This window comes from Thunnus thynnus, chromosome 19 (genome assembly GCF_963924715.1).
Source record: "Thunnus thynnus chromosome 19, fThuThy2.1, whole genome shotgun sequence".
Taxonomy (NCBI): Eukaryota; Metazoa; Chordata; class Actinopteri; order Scombriformes; family Scombridae; genus Thunnus; species Thunnus thynnus.
The window spans coordinates 468,238-495,000 of record NC_089535.1 but is presented as its reverse complement, the minus strand read 5'-3'; the positions used below and the strand labels follow the sequence as shown (position 1 = coordinate 495,000).

The following is a 26,763-nucleotide window of genomic DNA, read 5'->3' as shown; positions in this document are numbered from 1 at the left end:
AAGGAGTGGGTAGAGGAGGAGAAGGAACAGCAGAAGGAGGAGGAGGTGGAGCAGTTGAAGAAAGTGAAGGAGGAGGGGGAGTCAAAGAAGGAGGAGGTGGTGGAAAAAGATGAGAGGAAGCAGGTAAAACAGGCGGAGGAAAAGCAGGAGGTGGAGGAGGTGGGGAAGGATGTGAGAGAACAGGGGGAGGAGAAAGAGGAGGTGGTGGAGCAGTTGAAGAAGGTAACATGACATTAGGAGTAAAGAAGGAGGAAAAGAAGTGAAATCCTGCTACTATAGTTTGTTTACGTAGCATCCAGAGCCGGAGGAAGCTCCCTGAAGCTGACCAATCAGAACAGAGTGTGCTCATCAGGAGGCGGGGCTTAAAGAGACAGAGGCTGAACTGAGGGGCTGCATAAAGGACCAGTAGAAGATAAATAAGGAGTTTCTTATTCCAGTAAAACCCCAGAATATAAATATAGAGCTGGACATGTGCTGAATGTGTCCTTTAACTTCAGTTTTTATGTCCAGTCTTGTAGCTTTGACTTTTTACTAAAGGAACCAGATATTTTCTAACAGAGTTGTTCATCTTTTGTTTTGATGATTTCATGTTGATCTAAACTGTAAAAGAGAGAACTGAGAGTCTGAAAGAAACACAAATCAAACGTTTAATGCAGGAGCCAGAAGAGCTGAATATCTCCTCCCACATCACAACTCAGTGAAACTGGCAGATAAAAGTGAACACATCAGTCACAAATCAATAGATTTCCCAGTACAGAAACACCAGACTGGTTTATTTCTGTGTGTGTGTTTCAGAATCAGTCTTCATGCAGTTTACATTGAGGTTGTGCTAAGCTAACAGCTAACATTATTTGGTCATTTAGTCTGACATTATTGGTTTAGTTATTTGAGGTTTGTAGTGTTTTTTTAGGTCAGACATGTCGACCAGATTCCACATCAGCTCCTTCACTCTTCAGTCTAAACAGCTCAGATATTAGCATGCTAACGTTAGCTTCAGCTAGCTTAGCATCACTTCCACCAGGCAGGTAGTAGCTGTAAATATTTAGTAGCGACTGAATAAATCAGTAAACGCTAATGTTTTACTTGATGACATCACACAGTCTCAACTTTATTATTAATGTAGTTTTATTGTCATCAAGGCAACATGTACAGCTTCAGCGTTAAGGCGGGGCCTGTGGGCCTGGGGGCGGGGCTTCAGTCTCACAGTTTGGCCTTGTTCATGCGGCTCATCAGCTTCTCCAGTTTGATGGCGAGCGTCATGTCGCCTTTGATCCGCAGCTTCCCCGACATGAAGGCTAGCGTGGGCTTCAGCTTCCCTGCAACACGCAGAAAAACACGACTGTTACCATGGAGACGCCACCATCGCTATCTGTAGTCTGTAGTAGTATCTGTAGTAGTATCTGTAGTAGTATTTGTAGTAGTATCTGTAGTAGTATGAGCAGTAGTATCCATAGTATCTGTAGTAGTATTTGTAGTAGTATGTGTAGTAGTATCTGTAGTAGTATTTGTAGTAGTATCTGTAGTAGTATCCGTAGTATCTGTAGTAGTATTTGTAGTAGTATGTGTAGTAGTATCTGTAGTAGTATTTGTAGTAGTATCTGTAGTAGTATCCGTAGTATCTGTAGTAGTATTTGTAGTAGTATGTGTAGTAGTATCTGTAGTAGTATTTGTAGTAGTATGTGTAGTAGTATCCATAGTATCTGTAGTAGTATTTGTAGTAGTATGTGTAGTAGTATCTGTAGTACTATTTGTAGTAGTATCTGTAGTAGTATCCGTAGTATCTGTAGTAGTATCTGTAGTAGTATCTGTAGTGGTATCTGTAGTACTATTTGTAGTAGTATCTGTAGTAGTATTTGTAGTAGTATTTGTAGTAGTATCTGTAGTAATATGTGTAGTAGTATTTGTAGTAGTATCTGTAGTAGTATGTGTAGTAGTATGTGCAGTAGTATCTGTAGTAGTATTTGTAGTAGTATCTGTAGTAGTATGTGTAGTAGTATGTGCAGTAGTATCTGTAGTAGTATTTGTAGTAGTATGTAGTAGTGAAAGCATGCAGAGAATCACCATGGTAACATTTCATACAGCGAGCTCAGTTTGTCTCTGATCTTTCTCAGTTACCATGGTGACAGCTCACCTGAGAACATCTTGCTGAAGTCGCTTGAGTCCATCGTCATGACGACGTCGGCTTTGACAGGTGGCTGACCCTGCCCCGCACTGCCAGCGCCGCTCTTCAAGTCCAGGAACCAAACACCCTCGTGCTCTCCTTATATGGACACAAACACGTTTCTATTAAAGACCCGCCCACAGGACGCCCTTATATGGACACAAACACGTTTCTATTAAAGACCCGCCCACAGGACGCCCTTATATGGACACAAACATGTTTCTATTAAAGACCCTCCCACAAGACGCCCTTATATGGACACAAACACGTTTCTATTAAGGACTCGCCCACAGGACGCCCTTATATGGACACAAACACTTTTCTATTAAAGCCCCGCCCACAGAACGCCCTTATATGGACACAAACACGTTTCTATTAAAGACCCGCCCACTGGACGCCCTTATATGGACACAAACACGTTTCTATTAAAGACCCGCCCACAGGATGCCCTTATATGGACACAAACACGTTTCTATTAAAGACCCGCCCACAAGACACCCTTATATGGACACAAACACGTTTCTATTAAAGACCCGCCCACAGGACGCCCTTATATGGACACAAACACGTTTCTATTAAAGACCCGCCCACAGGACGCCCTTATATGGACACAAACATGTTTCTATTAAAGACCCTCCCACAAGACGCCCTTATATGGACACAAACACGTTTCTATTAAGGACTCGCCCACAGGACGCCCTTATATGGACACAAACACTTTTCTATTAAAGCCCCGCCCACAGGACGCCCTTATATGGACACAAACACGTTTCTATTAAAGACCCGCCCACAGGACGCCCTTATATGGACACAAACACGTTTCTATTAAAGACCCGCCCACAAGACGCCCTTATATGGACTTGTCTGTTAATGTTTTCTCCTGATGTTACCTGACAGGTCGAACTGATAAACGCCCTGCGTGGATTTGACGACGTCTTCGTTGATGACTGACTTGATGACATCAAACGTGGTTTCAACTGGTCCACCAGAGGCTGATGACGATGAAGATGATGGTGGTTTGAAGGCCGGGGTCGCCCCTAGAAACCAAGAGACACAAACAGGTCCTTTCAGTAGAGTTTTATCACAGTATTAATATTAATAATTATATTTTCAGTATTTGTAATAGTATAATTTGCAGTGCTGATAGTAACCCAAACCCTAATATCTGTAGTATTTGTGGTAGTGTTTGTAGTATCTGTAGTATTATCTGCAGTATTTACCGTGTTGCTCCATCTGCTTGGCCAGGCTCTCTGGTGCTTCATCGAGGAAGAAGTCTGGCAGCAGAGGGTGACCTGTCGACCAATCAGAGACCACCATGATGACCACATGACATTGTGCAGGGATGCTACGCTAGGACTAGCCATGCTACTCTATGTTAGCTGATACATTATGATGTCACCTGGCTGGACGGCGTACTGCTCGAAGTCTTGGAGCCCCTCCCCCCTCAGGACGTCTTCATCCACCAGGAAGTGACCCGTGAAGTCTTTTTGTCGGGACAGGATGGCATAGGCGGCGTCCGCCATAATGTCAGCCGTACGGCACTGTTTACCCACATCTGTTCCGCCCAACATGTCCATCGCCGCCGTCTGGATCGCTACAATTTCATTTACAATGTCACAGTTTCATTAGACACTTTTATCCAAAGCAACGTACATCTCAGTTAATACAACACAAGCAAGGCTCTAGTCAGGAAAGAACAACATGAATAAGAGCCATGAAGCTAAGTTTGTGTCCAATAGGACGTAGATGCCAACAGGCCGTGCACAGAGACAAAGCATAGAGTGTATAGAAGTGGATAGTAGTTTTTCAAAAAATTATTATTATTTAATAAGTCCATCAAGTGTGAGGTGTTCATGAAAGAGCTGGTCTTTAGCCTTTTCTTAAAGATTGAGAGGGCATACTAGTTTTCTATAAGTCTATAAGAGCCTGTTAGCATGCTCGTTTTCTATCAGAGTCTATATGAGCCTGTTAGCATGCTAGTTTTCTGTGAGAGCCTGTTAGCATGCTACTTTTCTATAAGAGTCTATACAAGCTTGTTAGCATGCTATTTTTCTATGAGAGTCTGTTAGCATGCAAGTTTTCTATGAGTCTATGAGAGTCTTGCGTGCTAACAGCTAGCCACTGACCAGTTTTGGGCCAGAGCGCGTTGACGGCAATTTGACCTCTGAACTCTTCGGCCATTCCAAGGACGCACATGGACATGCCGTACTTTGCCATTGTGTATGCTGAAAAATAAAGAAACAGACATGTTAATACTGCTGAAGTGCATGATGGGACACGTGGTCAGTTGGTCGCTATGGTTACCTGTGTGGTTCTTGAACCAGATAGGGTTGAGGTTGAGCGGAGGTGACAGGTTCAGGATGTGAGGGGAGCGACTCTTCAGCAAATGAGGAATCACCATCTTGGACCTGAAATACAGCAGCTCGTTATCTAAACCTTGTTAGGAGTTGATTGTAAATTGTTATGTTATTTACTGGGGCCCATTGAAAGCACTTATGTATGTCATGGCTCAGTAACACGTAGTCACGGCTCAGTAACATGTATGTCACGTGTCAGATGCGTACGTCATGTATGTTCCTCTCAAGTTGATCCCCAGCATCAGGTCCACCTTCTTCATGGGCGTCTCAAGAGTTCCTGTCAGGTTGATGGCGCTGGCGTTGTTCACCAGGATGTCAATACCTGCCAATCATATACAGACACTGTGATGATGTCACTGCAGGGCCGGGACATTCTGTACCATCTGACTGTGACACAATGATGACCTAACAACTCATTAATATTCAAACATGTTCTTTACCACCAAACGTGTCGACGGCTTTCTGAACGGCGTCTCCAACCTGCTTCTCATCACGGATATCGACAACGCAGGGCAACGCCTTCCCACCGGCTGCCTCCACTGGAACATACAGAGAACACGCAGACATTACTTGTATGTTAGCATTTAGCTCTTGTATGTTAGCAGTTAGCTCCTGTATGTTGCCAATTAGCTCACCCTCCTTGGCGGCGGTGTAAATGGTCCCAGGGAGTTTGGGGTGGGGCTCGGCGGTCTTGGCAGCGATGATGATATTGGCGCCATCTTTGGCAGCCTTTAGAGCGATTGCCTTCCCAATGCCGCGACTCGCTCCAGTGATGAAGAGTGTGCAGCCAGCTAACTTCCTGCAACACGTGCAGACAATTAGCTAGCATGCTAACAAAGATAAATAAATACATGACAATGCAACATCTTCCATAATGACTTCCTGTTTGTCCTTATTTACATGTGCAGATTTTGCTGTTGTGTAAAACTATTGACTGTATTTAAAGATTGACACTGCATCTCCACTTCCTGCCGCTATACAAAAGTGAAGCCAAAATATCTCCTTTCCGGGCGCGGCCATCTTGCTTGTGTGACGTAATTTGGAGCCAGAGGCATTATCATGTGTTTTCAGTTCATGAAAGTTAATTGTAACATTTTGGTCGCCTAAAGAAGTCTTGTTCAGCGTTTGTTTGTACTAAAACACCCTCTAAGGAGTCGGATGTTCAATTTTTCCAGCGAGTACATTTTGATTGAATGGTTTTAATTTTTGCCGGTGAAAAATAGCAATAGCATTAGCATTATCACAGTTACCCATAGTCTGTAAATACACCATGCTAACCAAGCTAGCAGCTAGCATTAGAGTCAGCTCCAGCCTCTTGTCCAGATATGGTCACTTCTTGCTCCAAATAATCCAAGATGGCCACAATCAAAATGCTAAACTCAAGGCTTCAAGACGGGAGTGCACAAACCAACAGGTGACCAGCGGCTACATCCATTATTTTAAAGTCTATGGTGTAATAACATCAGTGTTGATGCACTGTGGAGGATCAGTCAGATATATTAGAAATGACAGTTTGTCAAACTTCAAACTGCAGTAATGAGTTATCAACAGTAATTCATGTTGCATTAGTTTTGCTGTAGTGGTCGTCTGTATTTAGGACCTGAAACCTTCAGTGAACTGATCAATAAAGCTTTTTCTGTTGTATTCAGAGTGACGTGTGTTTCTGAGCTCGCACTTAGAGATTCGTTTAGCCTACACATTTACACATCTGGTGATGCACACATGGACTGAGATAGTTACACAACTCGCCTCACCCACTTTACAATAATTTAGCTACAATAATATCCCCATACAGAACCAAACTGCGGCAGACGGCTCCATAGAGCTAAAGCTGTTTATTTCATTAACATTGCCATTTATTCTTGACTTGGTTATAACTTTGCGGTGGGCTTAAATAAAAATAAAGCCAGAGATTCAGCAGTCTGGTGAAAGTTATTCCATTTGTCGCAGCTTTCACCTAACTCCCAAACTGCTTTGCTCAAAGGTCACGGACACACAGCTCTAATGCTTCATTCGGCTCTGAAGGTCTAAATCTACATTTTCTTTACATCGACAAACTCTCGGTTTATTTCCACCTGGTTCTGGGTTCGGGGTGGAGAGGAAGAAGAGAACCCAGTATCCGTTTTAAGAATAAGAAACGCGTTCACCAAACTCCATAGAAAAAAATCACACATTCACAAACTGTCCGCTTAAAGGAAGCACCAGAACTGAAATCCACACCGTCCCCGAACTAAACGGGTTCGACACTGGTTCCGGCTGCTGCAGAATCAGAACACAGGGCTGAACTCTGGACTTGTTGCTGGTTGGTTGTGGGTTTGGTTGTGGGTTTGCAGCGGACGGTCGCAGCGCAGCGCGACGTTATTTAACGCGGTTTTTAACCGGAGTTCTGAGCGACTCACCCGGTGTTCTGCAGCATCGTCGGTGGTTCTGTGTGTGGAAGTGAGAACTTTTGTGTCCGTGTTGAAGAAGAACAATGACAAGCCTGACGTCTGCTTCACCTTTCACCCACTTCCAAGATCTTCGAGCCAACCGGAAGTACCAGACTACCTCCACTTCCGGTCTGCATACAAAGATCCTCAGGGATCAAAGAGATGATCAACTCACCGATCAAACCTGTAATCAATAAACATCTTTACTTCCTCAAAAGAAAAATGAACTAAAAGTCCACTTACTAGACAACCTTGATGAAGACCACGCGATTAATTAAGACCACGTGATCTATTTTTATTATTTTTTAACATTTTATTCTGTTGTTATGCTACATTTAGATCCACAAATCCATAATCCATAAATTACTCTTTATGTGTATTACACACTGCACATATGTTAACCTGTACACAACAGTATATGCTGTAATACATCTTGTATTTAGTCAAATAATTGAAATTGAAATAGTTCCTCATCAGTTATAACAGAGCAGTTTATGAAATATTATCAGTTGTAACATTAATATGCTGCTGACATGTTTATGCATCACTAATAATAATTCTATTAATCACACAATGATGCATAAAGTACATTTAGCTGAATGATACTTCTGTACTTGCGGGACTTTTACATGTGATGGAGTCGCTTCTGTTTTATTTGACAGTTTTACGCATCATGAAAGAATCAGCTGGTTGTTTCACTGACGGCCAATAATTCTCAGATGATGATCGATCAGATCAGCTTTCATTGATCTCTCAGCTGACAGCTGGTGTCTATCACAGCGTCTCATTCAAGAGTTTCTTTATTTTTACTTTATTTTAAACTGAAGACATCAAAATAACACATGGAATCATGTCGTAAACAAAACAGTCTTAAATAAACAAAACATGTTTCTTATTTGATTGTCTGTTTGTGCCCCGTAGACTGAAGCTTCTCACATATTGATCCGTCATGTGACCGATGGGAACACGTTGTGGAGCTGAACTGTTGGAGAAGTATTTCTTATACTTTGTCTAAAGTATTGATCAGAGCTGTTGATTAGAGCCTCCAGCAGCTGTTGGTGCTGTTATTGATCCTGATGTGGTAACATATCAGCTGCCTGCATGCAACCTGGATATTTATATACCAGATTAGAAACTGAAATATTAATAAATATGAATAGCAGCATGTTCACTACTGGTCACACAGACTACAGACAGACTGTCTATAGATGCACCAGTATGTTCATCCACATATTTACTTTCATTCCATTTTATTCAGTAACATTATTTAACTTTTTACATTCATTGTTTTATTTTTCTCTGTTGCTAAGACTCACAATCTTTATTCTGTATTTATTTGTATCATATGACATATTTAATACACATGTATCATTCTAAGTGTTATACTGTGGACAGCTGTGTTTTACAGGTTTAACTTGATAGAAGCACAAAAAAAACAGAACATGTTTCATACAACTGTACTACTAGTTACTACTACTGTAGTACTACTGTAGTAACTGTAGTACTAATGTAGTAACTGCAGTACTATAGTACCACAGTAGTACTTCTGTAGTAACTGTAGTACTAATGTAGTAACTGCAGTACTACAGTAGTACCACAGTAGTACTGCTGTAGTAACTGTACTACTGTAGTACTACTGTAGTGACTGCAGTACTACTGTAGTACCACAGTAGTACTTCTGTAGTAACTGTAGTACTACTGTAGTAACTGCAGTACTACAGTAGTACCACAGTAGTACTTCTGTAGTAACTGCAGTACTAATGTAGTAACTGCAGTACTACAGTAGTACCACAGTAGTACTTCTGTAGTAACTGTAGTACTTCTGTAGTAACAGTACTACTACTGTAGTAAACCATGTTAAGGAAAGAGCCGCCCAGCTAGTAGAGAGACGGCGTCCATCGTTACTTGAAGACATGAAGGTCAGTTTGCAACATTTCAAGACTGAAATATATTTTGTTTATTACACGTTTGTTTACTACATGATTCTTTATGTATTATTTCAGTTTAGATGTCTTCAGTTATATTATTGTTATTTTATATTTTCAGTTTATTTGAATGAATTAAATGAATTCATGTAATAAAACTAAATAAAATTCGTATTTGCCACATTTATTTTTTCATGAAATAAAAACTAAATGTCAGAATTCTGAAAAACAGATAAAACAAACACATGTTTGTGCGTTTCTCTCCGTGTAGGAACTGATTTATTGATTATTATCGATCGTTCCGTGATCCGAGGCGTGTCCGCGAGCCGCCATGTTCTCCCGTGACGTCACCAAACGGGAAGTGAGCTTGTTGTTCTGCTCCGTGGTCGCTGCGGTGCGGTGCGGGAGGCTCGCGGGCCAGCTCTTCCTCTGCGCTTCTTCCTCCTCTTCCTCCTCTTGGACCATGGACGGGTGAGCGCGGGAAACCCATCCCGAACCTTTCCCGAACATTCCCGCCGCTGCTTTTCCTCCCTCGCGTTTCCTTGGTGACTGAACCGCACCTGCGCGAGCCTCTGGCGTCGCCACCCCCACCCCCCTCCTATTTGTTGTTGTTTACTTGTTTACCGGAGCGTTTTCCCGCCACAGAACGTTCTCTTATTTTCCCCGCGTCCCGTTTCCCGCTGCTCGCGCGCCGTTTGTTGCTCGTGTTTCGCTTTTTTCTGGTTTTGTTTTGGTTGCAAGTGTCGCGAGCGAAGAGTGACGATTCAGCGGCGGGATTTGATTGGCTGAAATCCCGCGATATCTGAGTGTACACAGTATACACACAGTACAGATTATTGATTAGTTTCATTTTCTGTCAATCTGTCGGGTTTTAATGTCCAAATGTTCGTCGCATGACCTGTTTAAACTCTTTACGTCACTTTAAACATCGTTAAACTGTCAGCATGTTAATGAACTTATTATACACTTATTATACTGTAGATATTACTATGAATGAATGTGTGTGAAACATTAATCTCTTTATTAATGATTCATATTAACTGCAGGTCTGAAGCCAGAAGACAAAAAGGTGAAACAGCTGATTAAATGTCTGTAAGAAGCAATTAACTATAATCAATCATCATCGATGATTATGAATCATTAATAAAGGGTTAAATGTTTCACATGTTCCAAATCATCAGGTCTGTAGTTATATCTAATAAGTCATTAATGAAAATAATGAAAGTCTGCTGTGATAAATGTTAATAAATAGATTTTCTTCCTTCATGTTGATCGTGTGTCTCTGAGGTGAAAATCAAACTCGATAAGTTGAGTTTTTTTTGTCTTTCGAAGCAGCGTTTGAGCAGTTTGTACTGAGGCTGTAACGATTAGTCGATTAATCAATAAATCCATCAACAGAAAGTTATTCAGCAACAATTTTGATAATGGTTTAGTCACTTTAGTCTTTTTTCAGATGTGATGATTTCATGCTTTTCATCATCATTGTCGTCACAGTGAACTGAATCTCGTTTAACTCTGAGAAACTAAAACATAACGTTCATTATTTTCTGATATTTAATTATTAATGGATAATGAAAACAATGGTAGTTTGTGCATGAAATGAATCCGACTCTTCTTCTCTCTGCAGGAATCAGAGTTTCCTTCCTCTCTCAGCTGCTGCGCGACCATGAGCACCTCCGACCTGTCGACAGGTAAACCTGCCTAACGGCTGCCGTGATGTCACTTCCTGCTCTGTGAAGAAGTAACCTGTTGTTTCAGTTAACAGATGTGTGTGACGGACCGCCGCCTTTAAGCTTCAGGCTGAGTCAACAAACACAAACAGTTCCTCTAACGCTGCCACGAGTTATCTTGACTCAGCATACAGGACGTAGTATAAACTCTAACTGTTACCCACTCGCCCAGCTGGATGATGGAAACTGTAAATCTAATAGATATATTGATAATATGATCATCTAACTGACCTCAGTGAGCTTATTATTGATTAATGTACGAGGGGCCGAATCCAACACTGACCTTCATCATGATTTACATTGTTTTATGTTATTTTAACGTGTATCAAAGACACACAGTAAATTTCCATCATGTCTGTTTTCTTCAGACGTTTAACCATCAACAGTGCATGCTGGGAAATCTGCTATTATGCTGATCCTGTTTTGTTTTTTTTTAGAAACGTAATTCAATGAGATGAGTGATCAGTTCATTCAACTCAACATTTCTCATAAACAGAGTTCAGAAACGCTGCTGAAATAAAAACTGACACTTAAGGTTGAATTAACGTGAAATTATCATTATTATTATTATTTATATAACTCCTTAAGTTAACTTTTTTAACATTTGCTAAGTATATTTTTAGCATAAGTATAATGCAGTGTAGTATGAGTATAAAGTCGTATAAGTATAATGTAGTATAGTAAAAGTATAATGTATTATAAGTATAATGTAGTGTAGTATAAGTGTAAAGTAGTATAAATATAATGTAATGTATTATAATGTAGTATAAGTATAATGTAGTATATGTATTATAAGTATAATGTAGTATAATGTAATGTTGTAAATGTAGTATAAGTGTAATGTAATATATGTATTATAAGTATAGTGTAGTATATGTATTAGTGTAATGTAGTATAATGTAGCATATGTATTATAAGTATAGTGTAGTATATGTATTATAAATATAATGTAGTATAATGTAATGTTGTAAATGTAGTATAAGTATAATGTAGTATAATGTTGTAAATGTAGTATAAGTATAATGTAGTATAATGTAGTATATGCATTATGAGTATAATGTAGTATAATGTTGTAAATGTAGTATAAGTATAATGTAGTATAATGTTGTAAATGTAGTATAAGTATAATGTAGTATAATGTTGTAAATGTAGTATAAGTATAATGTAGTATAATGTTGTAAATGTAGTATAAGTATAATGTAGTATAATGTTGTATATGTAGTATAAGTATAATGTAGTATAATGTTGTAAATGTAGTATAAGTATAATGTAGTATAATGTTGTAAATGTAGTATAAGTATAATGTAGTATAATGTTGTATATGTAGTATAAGTATAATGTAGTATAATGTTGTAAATGTAGTATAAGTATAATGTAGTATAATGTTGTAAATGTAGTATAAGTATAATGTAGTATAATGTTGTATATGTAGTATAAGTATAATGTAGTATAATGTTGTATATGTAGTATAAGTATAATGTAGTATAATGTTGTGTATGTAGTATAAGTATAAAGTAGTATAATGTTGTATATGTAGTATAAGTATAATGTAGTATAATGTTGTATATGTAGTATAAGTATAATGTAGTATAATGTTGTATATGTAGTATAAGTATAATGTAGTATAATGTTGTATATGTAGTATAAGTATAATGTAGTATAATGTTGTATATGTAGTATAAGTATAATGTAGTATAATGTTGTGTATGTAGTATAAGTATAAAGTAGTATAATGTTGTATATGTAGTATAAGTATAATGTAGTATAATGTTGTAAATGTAGTATAAGTATAATGTAGTATAATGTTGTATATGTAGTATAAGTATAATGTAGTATAATGTTGTATATGTAGTATAAGTATAATGTAGTATAATGTTGTGTATGTAGTATAAGTATAAAGTAGTATAATGTTGTATATGTAGTATAAGTATAAAGTAATATAAGTATAATGTAATATGGGATTTCCCCTTTATGCAGATGTCAGTTTTTTGTTAATAACGAGCTTGAACATATTTAAACTTGAAATATTTTACTATTTTAATAACTGAATCTTATTTCCTGTCTGACGTCCTGATGTGTGTCTGTGTTTCCACAGTGGATGGCACTGATAGGCTGTGTGTGTCTGAGCGCGCTCAGTGCGTCCCGTCTCGGGTCCTTCACCTGCGTCACCTTCCCCTTGACGTCTCTGAACAGGAAGTGCTCGCTCTGGCGCTTCCCTTCGGCCGAGTTAGCAAACTGATCACGCTGAAGCATAAAAACCAGGTGAGTGCTGATAGAGTTTGTAGACGTGAGTGGAGAAATATTCATCATCATCATCATCATCATCATCACATGTTCTTCATATGTTTCATAACAAACGCCAGATGAGTTCTTACACGTCCAAACGTCACCAGCAGAATACAGACTTCGTTATGACGTGCTCGTATTTATACAGACATAACATTATCAGATACAGACACGTTTCCATAGTAACTGTAAATTAGTAATTCCTCCATCCAAAAGTAATTATTTCAAACTTTCGGTCATTTTCAGAGCCAATCAGCCGGCGCCTCAACCTCCAAACACATCAGAAAACATGTCAGCCTGATCATGTGACTGCACATACTTTAAATATACAGTGTCATATATTCAAAATGTGTAAACAATAACTAAATAACTGTATGTTCACAGCTTTTATTTCTGTTACATCCTGAAGAAACATACTCACTTCTATAAAAACTGCTGACATGACATTTCTGAAGATTAATTTTTCTGCATTTTAATCGTAAACTTTACAAGTTGTGTTTTATTGTTATTGATTATGTCTGTTAGTGATTATTAATGTTTTCATGTTTGTTCATTGAGTCTTTGTTTTGTAATAAAAACTCATAAAAACATCTTTTTGTGTTTTCAGGCTTTTGTAGAGATGGCGTCAGAGGAAGCGGCGGTTACCATGGTGAACTACTACACCTCAGCCACGCCCACCGTCAGGAACCAGCCAATCTTCATTCAGTACTCCACCCACCGCGAGCTGAAGACCGACAACCTGACCAATCAGGTGAGACCATTTTAATAAGTTTGACATCTGTTTTATTTTATTTTATTTTATGTTTGAAAACATTATAAATAACTAAATATTTTTATAAATTATACTAAATATTAGTATATTATATATGTATAATGTATAATGTAGTAAAAGTATAATTTAGTTTAACTATAATAATGTAGTATAAGTATAATTTAGTATAACTATAATGTAGTATAAGTATAATTTAGTTTAACTATAATGTAGTATAACTATAATGTAGTATAACTATAATGTAGTATAAATATAATGTAGTATAAGTATAATGAAGTATAAGTATAATGTAGTATAAGTATAATGTAGTATAAGTATAATGTAGTATAAATATAATGTAGTATAAATATAATGTAGTATAAGTATAATGTAGTATAAGTATAGTGTAGTATAAATATAATGTAGTATAAGTATAATGTAGTATAAATATAATGTAGTATAAATATAATGTAGTATAAGTATAATGTAGTATAAGTATAATGTAGTATAAATATAATGTAGTATAAATATAATGTAGTATAAGTATAATGTAGTATAAATATAATGTAGTATAAATATAATGTAGTATAAGTATAATGTAGTATAAGTATAATGTAGTATAAATATAATGTAGTATAAGTATAATGTAGTATAAGTATAATGTAGTATAAGTATAATGTAGTATAAGTATAATGTAGTATAAATATAATGTAGTATAAATATAATGTAGTATAACTATAATGTAGTATAAATATAATGTAGTATAAATATAATGTAGTATAAATATAATGTAGTATAAGTATAATGTAGTATAAATATAATGTAGTATAAATATAATGTAGTATAAATATAATGTAGTATAAGTATAATGTAGTATAAGTATAATTTAGTTTAACTATAATGTAGTATAACTATAATGTAGTATAAATATAATGTAGTATAAATATAATGTAGTATAAGTATAATGTAGTATAAGTATAATGTAGTATAAATATAATGTAGTATAAATATAATGTAGTATAACTATAATGTAGTATAAATATAATGTAGTATAAATATAATGTAGTATAAGTATAATGTAGTATAAATATAATGTAGTATAAGTATAATGTAGTATAAATATAATGTAGTATAAATATAATGTAGTATAACTATAATGTAGTATAAATATAATGTAGTATAAATATAATGTAGTATAAGTATAATGTAGTATAAGTATAATGTAGTATAAATATAATGTAGTATAAATATAATGTAGTATAAATATAATGTAGTTTAAGTATAATGTAGTATAAGTATAATGTAGTATAAATATAATGTAGTATAAATATAATGTAGTATAAATATAATGTAGTTTAAGTATAATGTAGTATAAATATAATGTAGTATAACTATAATGTAGTATAAATATAATGTAGTATAAATATAATGTAGTTTAAGTATAATGTAGTATAAATATAATGTAGTATAAATATAATGTAGTATAAATATAATGTAGTATAAATATAATGTAGTTTAAGTATAATGTAGTATAAATATAATGTAGTATAACTATAATGTAGTATAAATATAATGTAGTATAAATATAATGTAGTTTAAGTATAATGTAGTATAAATATAATGTAGTATAAATATAATGTAGTATAAATATAATGTAGTATAAATATAATGTAGTTTAAGTATAATGTAGTATAAGTATAATGTAATGTAAATTGTTCTAATTGCATTCTGTATTTAATTACTGTAACGTGTAATCGTTGTTGTAAATAATGTGTTTGTTGACAGAGAGCTCAGGTGGCACTGCAGGCCATCAGCGCAGCAGCAGTGCATTCTGGGAACATGGCGTCTGGAGGAGAGGGGCGGGGCTTCGCTCCCGGTCAGAGTCCCGTCCTGAGAATCATCGTGGAGAATTTATTTTACCCCGTGACCCTGGAGGTCCTGCAGCAGGTCAGTCACTGTTATTATTATTATTATTATTATCATTATTATTATAAGTAGTATATTGTTATTATATTATTGTTGTTGTTGTTGTTGTTGTTGTTGTCTGCGTGTTTGTAGATCTTCAGTAAGTTCGGCTCGGTGTTGAAGATCATCACCTTCACCAGAAACAATCAGTTTCAGGCTCTGCTGCAGTTCAGTGACACCGTGCACGCTCAGCACGCCAAGGCTGTGAGTCACGTGCACGCTCACACACACACACACACACACAAAGCAGTCTGACAGTAACAGAAGCTGATGATGATCATTGATAATTGATTTATTGATTGATTGGGACAGTTTGAAACATTAAAGATGCACCAGAGTCAGCTCACACACAGAGCACACATCACATACACCCACAGTGATGATGAAGATGATGAAGGTGACGGTGTGTTGCAGGCTCTGGACGGTCAGAACATCTACAACGGCTGCTGCACGCTGCGGATCGACTTCTCCAAACTGAGCGCGCTCAACGTGAAGTACAACAACGACAAGAGCCGAGACTTCACCAGAGCCGACCTGCCGACGGGAGAGCTGGAGCCCGCCGCCTTCGGTACGCCGCCGCCGCGTTTACAGACGACCACAGAACCCGTTCATCACCTCAGCACATACCAGCAACATACTCTAACACACTAAATACACGGTACTGTAGTACAAGTACTCACAGTATGAAGTACTGCAGCTGTAGCTCTGCACACAGGTAAACATCATCTACCTGTACAGCAGCCGACCAATCACAGCACAGCACTGTGTTCACTATGTGTGTCTGTGTGTGTGTGCGTGTGTGTGTTTACCCTGTGTGTGTGTTTACTGTGTGTGTGTGTGTTTACCCTGTGTGTGTGTGTGTGTGTGTGTGTGTGTGTGTGTTTACCCTGTGTGTGTGCGTGTGTGTGTGTTTACTGTGTGTGTGTGTGTGTTTACTCTGTGTGTGTGTGTGTGTGTGTGTGTGTGTGTGTGCGTGTTTACTCTGTGTGTGTGTGTGTGTGTGTTTACTCTGTGTGTGTGTGTGTGTGTTTACTCTGTGTGTGTGTGTGTGTGTGTGTGTGTTTACTCTGTGTGTGTGTGTGTGTGTGTGTGCGTGTTTACTCTGTGTGTGTGTGTGTGTGTGTGTGTTTACTCTGTGTGTGTGTGTGTTACAGGTGTAGCCCTCCCTCCATACGGAGCAGCAGCTTTCCCGCCCTCCTTCCACCAGCACACAGGTGAGACTCTCTGTGGACGTCCATGTTATGAACTCTTCTTCTTCTTCTTCTTCTTTCTTTCTTTCTTCTTCTCCTTGTTCTTCTTCTTCTTCTTCCTTTCTTTCTTCTTCTCCTTGTTCTTCTTCTTCTTCTTCTCCTTGTTCTTCTTCTTCTTTCTTTCTTCTTTCTTCTTCTTCTTCTTCTTCTTTCTTTCTTTCTTCTTCTCCTTGTTCTTCTTCTTCTTCTTCCTTTCTTTCTTCTTCTCCTTGTTCTTCTTCTTCTTTCTTTCTTCTTTCTTCTTCTTCTTCTTCTTCTTTCTTTCTTTCTTCTTCTCCTTGTTCTTCTTCTTTCTTTCTTTCTTCTTCTTCTTTCTTTCTTCTTCTCCTTGTTCTTCTTCTTCTTCTTTCTTCTTCTTCTTCTTCTTTCTTTCTTTCTTCCTCTTGTTCTTGTTCTTGTTCTTCCTCTTCTTCTTCTTCTTCTTCTTCTTCTTCTTCTCCTTGTTCTTCTTCTTCTTCTTCTTCTTCTCCTTGTTCTTCTTCTTCTTCTTCTTCTTCTTCTTCTGCCATAACATTCCATGTTAAACCTGCAGCTTCAGGATGACGTCAGCTGCTCAGTGAGACTCAGTGAGGATCTCATAAAACAATAATATACTTTAATTTAAAATAACAATAATCACACATCATGTCCGGTCTGTTGTTAAAGGATCATTCTGGATATTTTCCAAACCAACCATGAGCTGATCTTTGACCTCTGACACAATCACTTCTTCTTCTGTCTCCTTTAAAAACGCAGCAGCTCATCAGCGTGTTTACCCTGTGTGTGTGTGTGTGTGTGTGTGTGTGTGTGTGTGTGTGTGTGTGTGTGTGTGCGTGCGTGCGTGCGTGCGTGCAGGTATGTCGATGGCGGCCGTCCCCGGCTCGTTGGTGTCTCCCCCTCGTGTCTCGCTGCAGGTGGCGCCCCCCGCCGGCCACTCCGTGCTGCTGGTGTCCAACCTGAACCCCGAGGTCAGAGGTCACACTCACAGTCACACACAGTAGCCGACCAATCAGAGCGCCGCAGCCTCAGATAACTTTATTAACACTGTTTGTCTCCGCAGAGCGTGTCGCCTCACTGCCTCTTCATCCTGTTCGGTGAGAAACTCTTCATCAAACATTCAGAGAACGTTTTCAACACAAACGCTAAATAAAACAAATAAATAAGAGATCGACTGAACTTTGTTTCTGACCTTGTAGAAACTAAAATATGAACAAAGTCCTGATGCTGCAGATTTCATGTATTAATATAATATATAAGACATTTATATGATGTGTTGTTGTTCTGAACATCAGTAACATTAACGTGCTGAGTGGTTTTATCTCCGCTGTGTTTGTGTGTTTGTGTGTTTTCAGGTGTTTACGGGGACGTTCAGCGAGTGAAAATCCTCTTCAACAAACAGGAAAACGCTCTGGTTCAGATGAGCGACGCCACGCAGGCTCAACTCGGTCCGACTCACGTTACCTTCACGTCATCCCGACACTAAACTACATCTAAAACACATAATATAATCTGTTAAACATCACAACAACAAAGTCCTTATTTATGGAAAAATTATTATTATTATTATTATAATTATTATTATAATAATAATAATTATTATTATTATAATTATTATTATTATTATTATAATTATTATTATTATCATTATTATTATAATTATTATTATTATTATTATCATTATTATTATTATCATTATTATTATTATTATTATTATTATTATCATTATTATTATTATTATTATTATTATTATTATTAAATCACTCGCAGGACAGAAAACATGAAAAACAAGATGTTTTAGAGTTTTTAAAAACGTTTTACAGGTTTTCATTTAATATTAAATTTATTCCAGTTTGTGTTTATTTTATTCAAACTGTTTTTCCTCATCGCGACACTTTAGAAACTAATTTCAAATAAAACCTTCAGAGCTGCAACGATCAGTCCATCAATCGATCAGTTAATCGCCAACATTCTGGAAATCAATTGATTGTTTTTTAGTTTTTAAGAATTAAAAAATCCAAAAATCTCTGATTTCAGCTTCTTAAATGTGAACATTTCCTGGTTTCTTTAGTTTCTCTACGACAGTAAACTGAATCTCTTCTGATCCACATGTTTCACAATTATCTGACGTTTTACGGACGAAACAACTAATCGATTAACGGAGAAAATAATCAGCAGATTAATCGATAATGAAAATAATCTTTAGTTGCAGCTCTAGTGACAAAAACAAGTATCGTTATATATCACAGTACTTTACATGTTACATACATGTTGCACGTCACAAGTACTGCAACGAGCCGACGTGACACGTGACGTTTTAATTTTCACGTAAACGTTACGATACTTGTAACGCGTAACAAGAATAAAGTTACAGGTATTTAACATGTTACAATACACGAACTGATCCATAATTACACACGTTGTAACATGTATAGAAGTACGTAACGTACATATGTAACATGATACTGAGGTATAGACACATGTTTGTAACATGTTACAGTACTTATGATTACACATGTAACACGTGATGTAACTTATCTACGAGTATGTGAGAGATGTCGTACATACGTGTGACACACGTTACCGTACATGTGTGTTTATGGACCAAACAACTAATTAATTTAATCAACAGATTAATCAATAATGAAAATAATCATTAGTTGCAGCTCTAAACAACTTTTTAAATAGTTTAAACATGAAAATGTAAAAATAAGTCATGAAAGTATCTTTGTTTTCTCCTTCAATTAAAAAAAAGTTTTAACATTTTTAAATAATAATGGTTTTGTTTTTTTAAACAATTATTTCTAAAATTTAATATAAAGAAAAACATTTTCTTAATTATATATTTAATTAACACGTACATTTTGTTATTTTGCCGATGCTTTTATATTTATGATATTTATGATATTTATTATTTTTATTATATTTATATTTATTATATTTATAATTTTTATATTTATATTTATTATTTTTATTATTTTTATTATATTTATATTTATTATATTTATTTTTTTATTATATTTATATTTATTATATTTATTATTTTTATTATATTTATATTTATTTATATTTATTTAGATTATATATACAGAATAATTTAAAAACATTTCGAAGCATTTTTTAATTTTCTTTAAAAAAAAAATAACTTTGTCGATGTTTTCCTTCCAGCGATGAGTCACCTGAACGGCCAGCGTCTCCATGGAAACGTGATCCGGGTGACGCTGTCCAAGCACCCGGTGGTGCAGCTGCCTCGCGGGGGGGCGGGGCAAGAAGAGCAGGCGCTGACCCGCGACTTCTCAGGCTCCGCCCTCCACCGCTTCAAAAAACCCGGATCCAAAAACTTTAACAACATCTTCCCGCCGTCGGCGACGCTGCACCTCTCCAACATCCCGTAATATCCTCTCGTTTCATGCTCGCTGTCGCACAGTGTTTTTTGCTTCGTGTGTTTGCAGCTCGACGTGATTCTGATTGTGTTCTTGTCGTGTCGCAGCTCGTCGGTCAGCGAGGACGTGTTGAAGGATTTATTTTCCTCCGCCGGGTTCACAGTCAAAGCCTTCAAGTTTTTCCAGTGAGTACCAACTAACTTACTCAATAAAACGTTATTTACATGCAAAATATTTACATATTATTATATATTTGTGCATCTTAAAGGCCTCAAATATGCTCAGAATATGAAAATTGACACATGAAATCCAAAATGGCTGACTTCCTGTCAGGTGAAAACATTTCATTGATATGTCTGATATCCAGAATGATGATCAATGATCCCACTGAAGCTCATAAACATCAGAACTCTGTTATTTTCACCAGATCTGAATAAAACAGCAGCAGAAACAAACCTGGAGATCAAAGATATAACATATAATGTAATGAGGGTGTGTTTTGGCGTGTGTGTGTGTGTGTGTGTGTGCGCGCGCGCACATGTGCTGAAGCAGACTGGTGTTCGGTCGACTCGTTATTAAAGACGGAGAAAGTCCAGTTATAGTCAGAAACGATCAGATTGTTTCGTCTCACAAGTCCTGAGCTGATATTTGAAATTGTTGAGAGAAGTGAACTGAAATGCAGTTTGAATATAACTGAGATATGACATCATCACAGGTCAGACTCTGGAGGTTCCTGTGATGATGAGAAAGCACAAAAAAACTCTGTAGTGACATGCATTGATGTTACATGAATCCATACAGATGGAGAGGAGGAGGAGGAGAGAGGAGCACAGTGCATCATGGGAAGTCCCCCAGTAGTCTAGGCCTATAGCAGCATAACTAAGGGCTGATCCAAGGCGAGCCTGGTCGGCCCTAACTATAAGCTTTATCAAAAAGGAAAGTTTTAAGCCTACTCTTAAACATAGAGAGGGTGTCTGCACCCCGGACTGAATCTGGTAGATGGTTCCATAGAAGAGGAGCCTGATAGCTGAAGGCTCTGCCTCCCATTCTACTTTTAAAGACTGTAGGAACCACCAGTAAGCTGCATACTGGGAGCACAGTGTTCTAGTGGGATAATACGGTATTATGAGCTCTTCAAGATATGATGGTGCCTGACCATTAAGGGCTTTGTAAGTTAGGAGAAGGATTTTAAATTCTATTCTAGATTTTACAGGAAGCCAATGTAGTGAAGCTAAAATGGGAGAAATGTGATCTCTTTTTCTAGTTTTAGTCAATACACGTGCAGCTGCATTCTGGACCAGCTGGAGAGTCTTTAGAGACTTGTTAGGGCAGCCTGATAATAAGGAATTACAATAATCCAGCCTAGAAGTAACAAATGCGTGAACTAGTTTTGAACGACTGTTGCTGAACATAAACACAGGTGTGACGTGTGAGCAGCTGCTGCTTCAGAAAGTGTTTTTCCTCATTTCAGATGTTTCTTTTATCGTCTCGATGTGACCGAACAGAAACTCAGGACTCTCCCGGATGATCCTACACGTTTATAATACAATCAGTCAATTAATCAATTAGTCAATCATCAGAAAGTTGTTTCGGTCATTCAAGAATAAAAAGCTAAATATTTGATGGTTTCAGCCTCGGAAAGAGAAGATTTTCTGTTTTTCCTTTTGATATGTGACAGTTAATTGAATATCTGAACATTTCAGACAGATCAATACATCTCTTTGTTTCTGTCACGTTCAGAAACGTTCTGTCCGTGAGAATACTACAATACCCATGATCCTCGGCTGCTGCCAGTCAGGAGGTGTGAATCAGGAGGGTAATCAATTCATCACTGATGTTGTAAACAAAACGAGTCACTATGGATACTGAATTCACTCAAAGTGGCCCAGAAATGAAAAATAAACTGAATCTTTAGCTTCTGCTCACCGTTAAGCTCTGTGATTGGCTGTCGTGGTCAACTTCTACCCTGAAGTCTTTATGTCCGCTGTCTCGTAAGAACCGGATGTTTTCTAACACACCTGTTCATGTTTTGTTCTGATGATTCAACAGGAGAGTTTCATGTCGATTCAAACCGTAGAAGAGAGAACTGAGAGTCTCTGATGTCGTCTGTTGGGGGAAATAAAGTACAATGAAATATCTCCTCCCGCTTCACAACTCTACGTCAGTCCCTCCAGGAAAATGTGGTTTTGCGATCACAATAATTAACACAAATTAAATAAATTAAATACCCAAATTCCTGCAACTTTACCACAAAAAGAGCTCAAAAAGCATCGCAAATTGTTTTGCAATTTATGAGAAAAGCTGCTGCAAAATCAAACATTTTTTAGCGGTTTATGTCCTGCAGCTGAAGTTAGTTTTCATTAAGTTGAATGTTGGACAGGAAAGATGCTGACTGAACAAAACGTTCTTCTTCCTGTTCTCTCTTCCTTTCTCCCTGTGTTTGATGATGTCACTTCCTCTGATGTCACAGGAAGGACAGGAAGATGGCGCTGATGCAGCTGGCGTCGGTGGAGGAAGCTATCGAGGCTTTGATCGCTCTGCACGACCAGCAGCTGGACCACAACCAGCACCTCAGAGTGTCCTTCTCCAAGTCCACCATCTGACCCTTGACCACCGATTGTCCTTCTCCAAGTCCACCATCTGACCTTTGACATCCGAGTGTCCTTCTCCAAGTCCACCATCTGACTTTTAACCTCCAAGTGTCCTCCAAATGCACCATCTGACCTTTGACATCCGAGTGTCCTTTTCCAAGTCCACCATTCAACCCCTGACCTCCGAGTGTCCTTCTCCAAGTGCACCATCTGACCCCTGACCTCCGAGTGTCCTTCTCCAAGTGCACTATCTGACCCCTGACCTTCGAGTGTCCTCCAAGTGCACCATCTGACCCCTGACCTCCGAGTGTCCTTTTCCAAGTCCACCATTCAACCCCTGACCTCCGAGTGTCCTTCTCCAAGTGCACCATCTGACCCCTGACCTCCGAGTGTCCTTCTCCAAGTGCACTATCTGACCCCTGACCTTCGAGTGTCCTTCTCCAAGTGCACCATCTGACCCCTGACCGCCGAGTGTCCTTCGCCAAGTGTACCATCTGACCCCTGACCTCCGAGTGTCCTTCTCCAAGTGCACCATTCGACCTTTGACCTTTGACCTCCGAGTGTCCTCAAAGTCCACCATCTGACCTTTGGCCTCTGACTGTCCTTCTACAAAGTACACCGTTTGACCTTTGCCCTCTGAGTGTCCTTCTCCGAGTCCACTATTCGACCCCTGATCTTCGAGTGTCCTTCTGCAAGTTCACCATCTGACCCCTGACCTCTGAGTGTCCTTCTCCAAATACACCATCTGACCCCTGACCTCCGAGTGTCCTCCTCCAAATACTCCATCTGACCCCTGACCTCCGAGTGTCCTTCTCCAAGTCCACTGCCTGACCCTTGACCCCAGCAAAGGGTCAACTGACCCCTGCAGGTCGGCCGAGGCCCCAGACTGTCAGCAGTGTTAGCTTCAAGTTTAACTAGCCGTTAGCGTTACTGGGAATCCACACAGGAAGTGAGACGTGAGCGGGGCGTGAGCGTTCTATCCGTTCAGTCCACACCGACTCCGACCTGCGTTCAGCGTCTCTGTCGTCTGTCGGCAGTAGCTGCTGACCAGCGGCCGGACAAACTGCCTTAACAGTTCGCATGTTGGCTCCACGAGAAGAAATCCAGTGTTTGTATTTATTGATTCATTGATTTTATTTCCCGCCGTACTGAGTGAATCTGCCTGCAGTGAAACAGGCAGATTGGATGCTGATCAATCAATATAGATACGGTTAATAAGTTCAACACACACACACACACATATATATATATATATATATATGTGTGTGTGTGTGTACAGCAGGATCAAACAGACTTGGAGCACAGAAGCTCGGAGTCAGTGTGGATCAATACATTTGATAAAAAAGGCGTTTCTGTTCCGCGAGGCGCGCGAGTGAGAGACGTCAAAAACACTTCTAAAAAAGGCTTTTTATGTGGATTAGCTGTTAGCCTTTAAACTTTGAGTTTCGTCAGTTATTTTCCTTAGTTTTAATTTTAAACAGCTATCAGCCTGCTAGCTTTTGGTTTAGCTTAGCATTAGCATGTTAGTTTAGAGTTTAATCATTAATTGGACACAGGAAAGATGCCGTGCTTACGATTCACAAGGATCATCAATCAACTCAAGCTTCTATTTTAAAAGGTATTAATTAGCCTGTTAGCTTCAACACAGATACACAGATGTAATAGAAATCAGTTGTTCCTCAGATGTAATTATGACTTAGATGTTGATGTAAATGATAATTACAAGGCAGAAATGGTGATTTACAATAAGTCTGATATGGCACGACATGACAATGACACAGCATTATCCTGTTAGCTTCGACTTTAGCCACACTAGCTATTAGTATTTTAGCTCCAAGCTAAGCTATGTATTAGCTGGATTATTAGAACGTTACTTTGTTCAGACAGTGGAAACAACACTCGGCTGCTTGTAAGCTACAACAAAGCCGCAGCAAACTGGTGACAAACTGGCGGCAGAGCTCCATCGCTGACAGTTAAACTGAAATAAAACCCAGTATTAACACTAATCAGTGTATTTATGAGCAGATTAACTAAGTTTTACTTTCCTGCGGCTGAACGTCACTGACCAGTCACGTGTTTGTGTTTCTGCATTTACCAACACTTGTTTCTAATACAGAGGTGGAAGAAGTACTCAGATACTTTACTGCAGTAAAAGTACTGATACAGCAAAGTAAAAATACTCCATTACTAGTAAAAGTCCTGCATGAGAGATTCTACCACAGTAAAAGTATTATGAGCTTAATGTAGTCAGTAAAAGAATTTGTTTTGCAGAGCGTTGGGCTGTGACTGACGTATTAAACTCTTTCCATGAAGTTCATTATTAATACTGATGAATCGCTGCAGAGATCGACTGTTAGATGATCGTTTGTGTCGGAACAAAGAAAAAACATAAATTTGGATTAAATTTCCAGGTTTTCCTGTTTGGGTTTAATTTATTTGAAACAAAGTTTAGAGGAGCGAACGACTCACGAACATCTGAAACATGACGAGGAGACAAAACATCTGTTATGCAGCTCAACATAGAAGCTTCTTTCAAATTAAAAGTCTTTTTATCTGAAAAGTAACTAAAGCTGTCAAATAACTGTAGTGGAGTAGAAGTATAAAGTAGCATCACATGGAAATACTCAAGTAAAGTACAAGAACCTCTTAAATACAGAACTTGAGTAAATGTACTTTGTTACTTTTCAGCACTTTTATAAACCTCGACGGTCATTTAGAGAAAATAACTGATATTTATGTCACATTATTGATCAGAGACATTATTCATCATTCAGCATCAACAGTGTATAAATAACTAATGCTACGCTAATGCTAAGTCACTGCTATCAGGCTAATAGCTAGCTTAAGTCAGAGCTAACCCTTTTTTGTAGCTCGTTAGCATCAGTGCTGAGGTTTTGGGGCCTCTGACCTCTGAACCCCTTGTTTTCCCTCCTGACCTTTGACCTTTGGATCTGACTCGCCAAACAGACTTCAGGGCTTCTGATTGGCCCACAGTCGGAAACAAATGGACCAATGGGAGGACCCCGATGACCAACGAGCACCAACGAGCTTTTCTGTGCCTACACGAACCCTGGATGTGTTTAAAGATGGCGTCCGTTCTTTTTTCCCGCCGCGGTACGGCGCCGCGTCGGCTACAAACACTGACATCACACTGACGGCTGACGTCACAGCGAGGGGTCATCGCCATGGTTACAAAGGTTACAGAGCACATTCCTGAGCAGACTGAGCACCCAAGTAGTGATGCATTGTGGGTAGTGGAGTCCAATGAGGAGTTTTGTTTTGTCTGATTGTTGAATAAAGTTGATGCACAAAAAAATAAATAAATAAATAAATCCGGCAAATTTGAAGAAAAGCTGAAAATCCCAAATAATCAGAAATTAGATGTTGATCATTTTATAATCAAAGTTACACAAAACGGATGAAAATTTGGTCTAAACTTATTTAATTTTCGTTGTAACTTTTAGCAAAAATCAAAATAATCTGTTTGAATGTTTTTATTATTTCTTTGTTTGATTTTAATAGATTTTTCCTTTTTTTTCATCATTTAAAACTTTTTTTCATGAAAAATCTGAAGAAAACTTCCGTGTTGTTATTTTTTGAATGTTCAGTGACGTGCCTCACACGCTGCCGTCTGATTGGCTGAATACATTGTTTTGTTTTTTTGAGTATTTTTTTTTCTGGCTGCGATCTCGACAAACTTCTTCTGTGCCTTATTTCTCTGAATTATTCTGCTGGTTTTTTGATTTTTTTTTTTAACGTGGTGTTTGGGTGGCGGGTCGGGAGTTTATCTGACTTTTGGATTTTTTGTAGACTTTTTTCACTTAGTTGGAATAATGGTTTTAATGGTTTTAATGGTTTTATTTACTGTCGTACTGTCGGTCGACTCTTTGGGAGGGTTTTTTAATCATGAATGTATTTATACTGTAAACAACAAACAGGTAATGCTTTGGACGTCCCGC

General features: G+C 38.1%; 2 protein-coding genes across 2 annotated transcripts; one reads left to right on the top strand and one right to left on the bottom strand.

The window, feature by feature from the left end:
* Positions 1 to 629: 629 nt before the first annotated feature.
* hsdl2 (hydroxysteroid dehydrogenase like 2) lies at positions 630 to 7,079 on the bottom strand. Its single transcript, XM_067574364.1, has 11 exons — positions 6,918 to 7,079; positions 5,154 to 5,317; positions 4,959 to 5,057; positions 4,726 to 4,840; positions 4,466 to 4,569; positions 4,288 to 4,386; positions 3,561 to 3,755; positions 3,382 to 3,453; positions 3,052 to 3,198; positions 2,132 to 2,260; positions 630 to 1,316 (listed from the first exon to the last, which is right to left on the bottom strand). Exons 1-11 carry the CDS (start codon positions 6,932 to 6,934, stop codon positions 1,201 to 1,203), a joined length of 1,257 nt encoding a protein of 418 aa, XP_067430465.1. The 5' UTR covers positions 6,935 to 7,079; the 3' UTR covers positions 630 to 1,200.
* A 2,144-nt stretch (positions 7,080 to 9,223) lies between these two features.
* On the top strand, positions 9,224 to 26,285 carry LOC137170782 (polypyrimidine tract-binding protein 3-like). Its single transcript, XM_067574363.1, has 14 exons — positions 9,224 to 9,343; positions 10,500 to 10,563; positions 12,698 to 12,864; positions 13,496 to 13,639; positions 15,425 to 15,586; positions 15,698 to 15,808; positions 16,019 to 16,172; positions 16,759 to 16,818; positions 17,689 to 17,801; positions 17,894 to 17,927; positions 18,186 to 18,278; positions 19,999 to 20,221; positions 20,321 to 20,398; positions 22,684 to 26,285. The coding sequence occupies exons 2-14, from the start codon at positions 10,539 to 10,541 to the stop codon at positions 22,814 to 22,816; spliced, it is 1,497 nt and encodes a 498-aa protein (XP_067430464.1). The 5' UTR covers positions 9,224 to 9,343; positions 10,500 to 10,538; the 3' UTR covers positions 22,817 to 26,285.
* Positions 26,286 to 26,763: the final 478 nt, after the last annotated feature.

Excerpts from the sequence above, each read along its gene's own strand:
- hsdl2 (XM_067574364.1), bottom strand. Across the intron at positions 4,387-4,465 it reads CTGGTTCAAGAACCACACAG|CATACACAATGGCAAAGTAC; the intron begins GTAACCATAGCG and ends TTTATTTTTCAG. Across the intron at positions 3,454-3,560 it reads GCAGTACGCCGTCCAGCCAG|GTCACCCTCTGCTGCCAGAC; the intron begins GTGACATCATAA and ends ATTGGTCGACAG.
- LOC137170782 (XM_067574363.1), top strand. The coding sequence starts at position 10,539 with ATGAGCACCTCCGACCTGTCGACAG. Across the intron at positions 15,587-15,697 it reads CCCTGGAGGTCCTGCAGCAG|ATCTTCAGTAAGTTCGGCTC; the intron begins GTCAGTCACTGT and ends GCGTGTTTGTAG. Across the intron at positions 17,802-17,893 it reads TGTCCAACCTGAACCCCGAG|AGCGTGTCGCCTCACTGCCT; the intron begins GTCAGAGGTCAC and ends TTGTCTCCGCAG.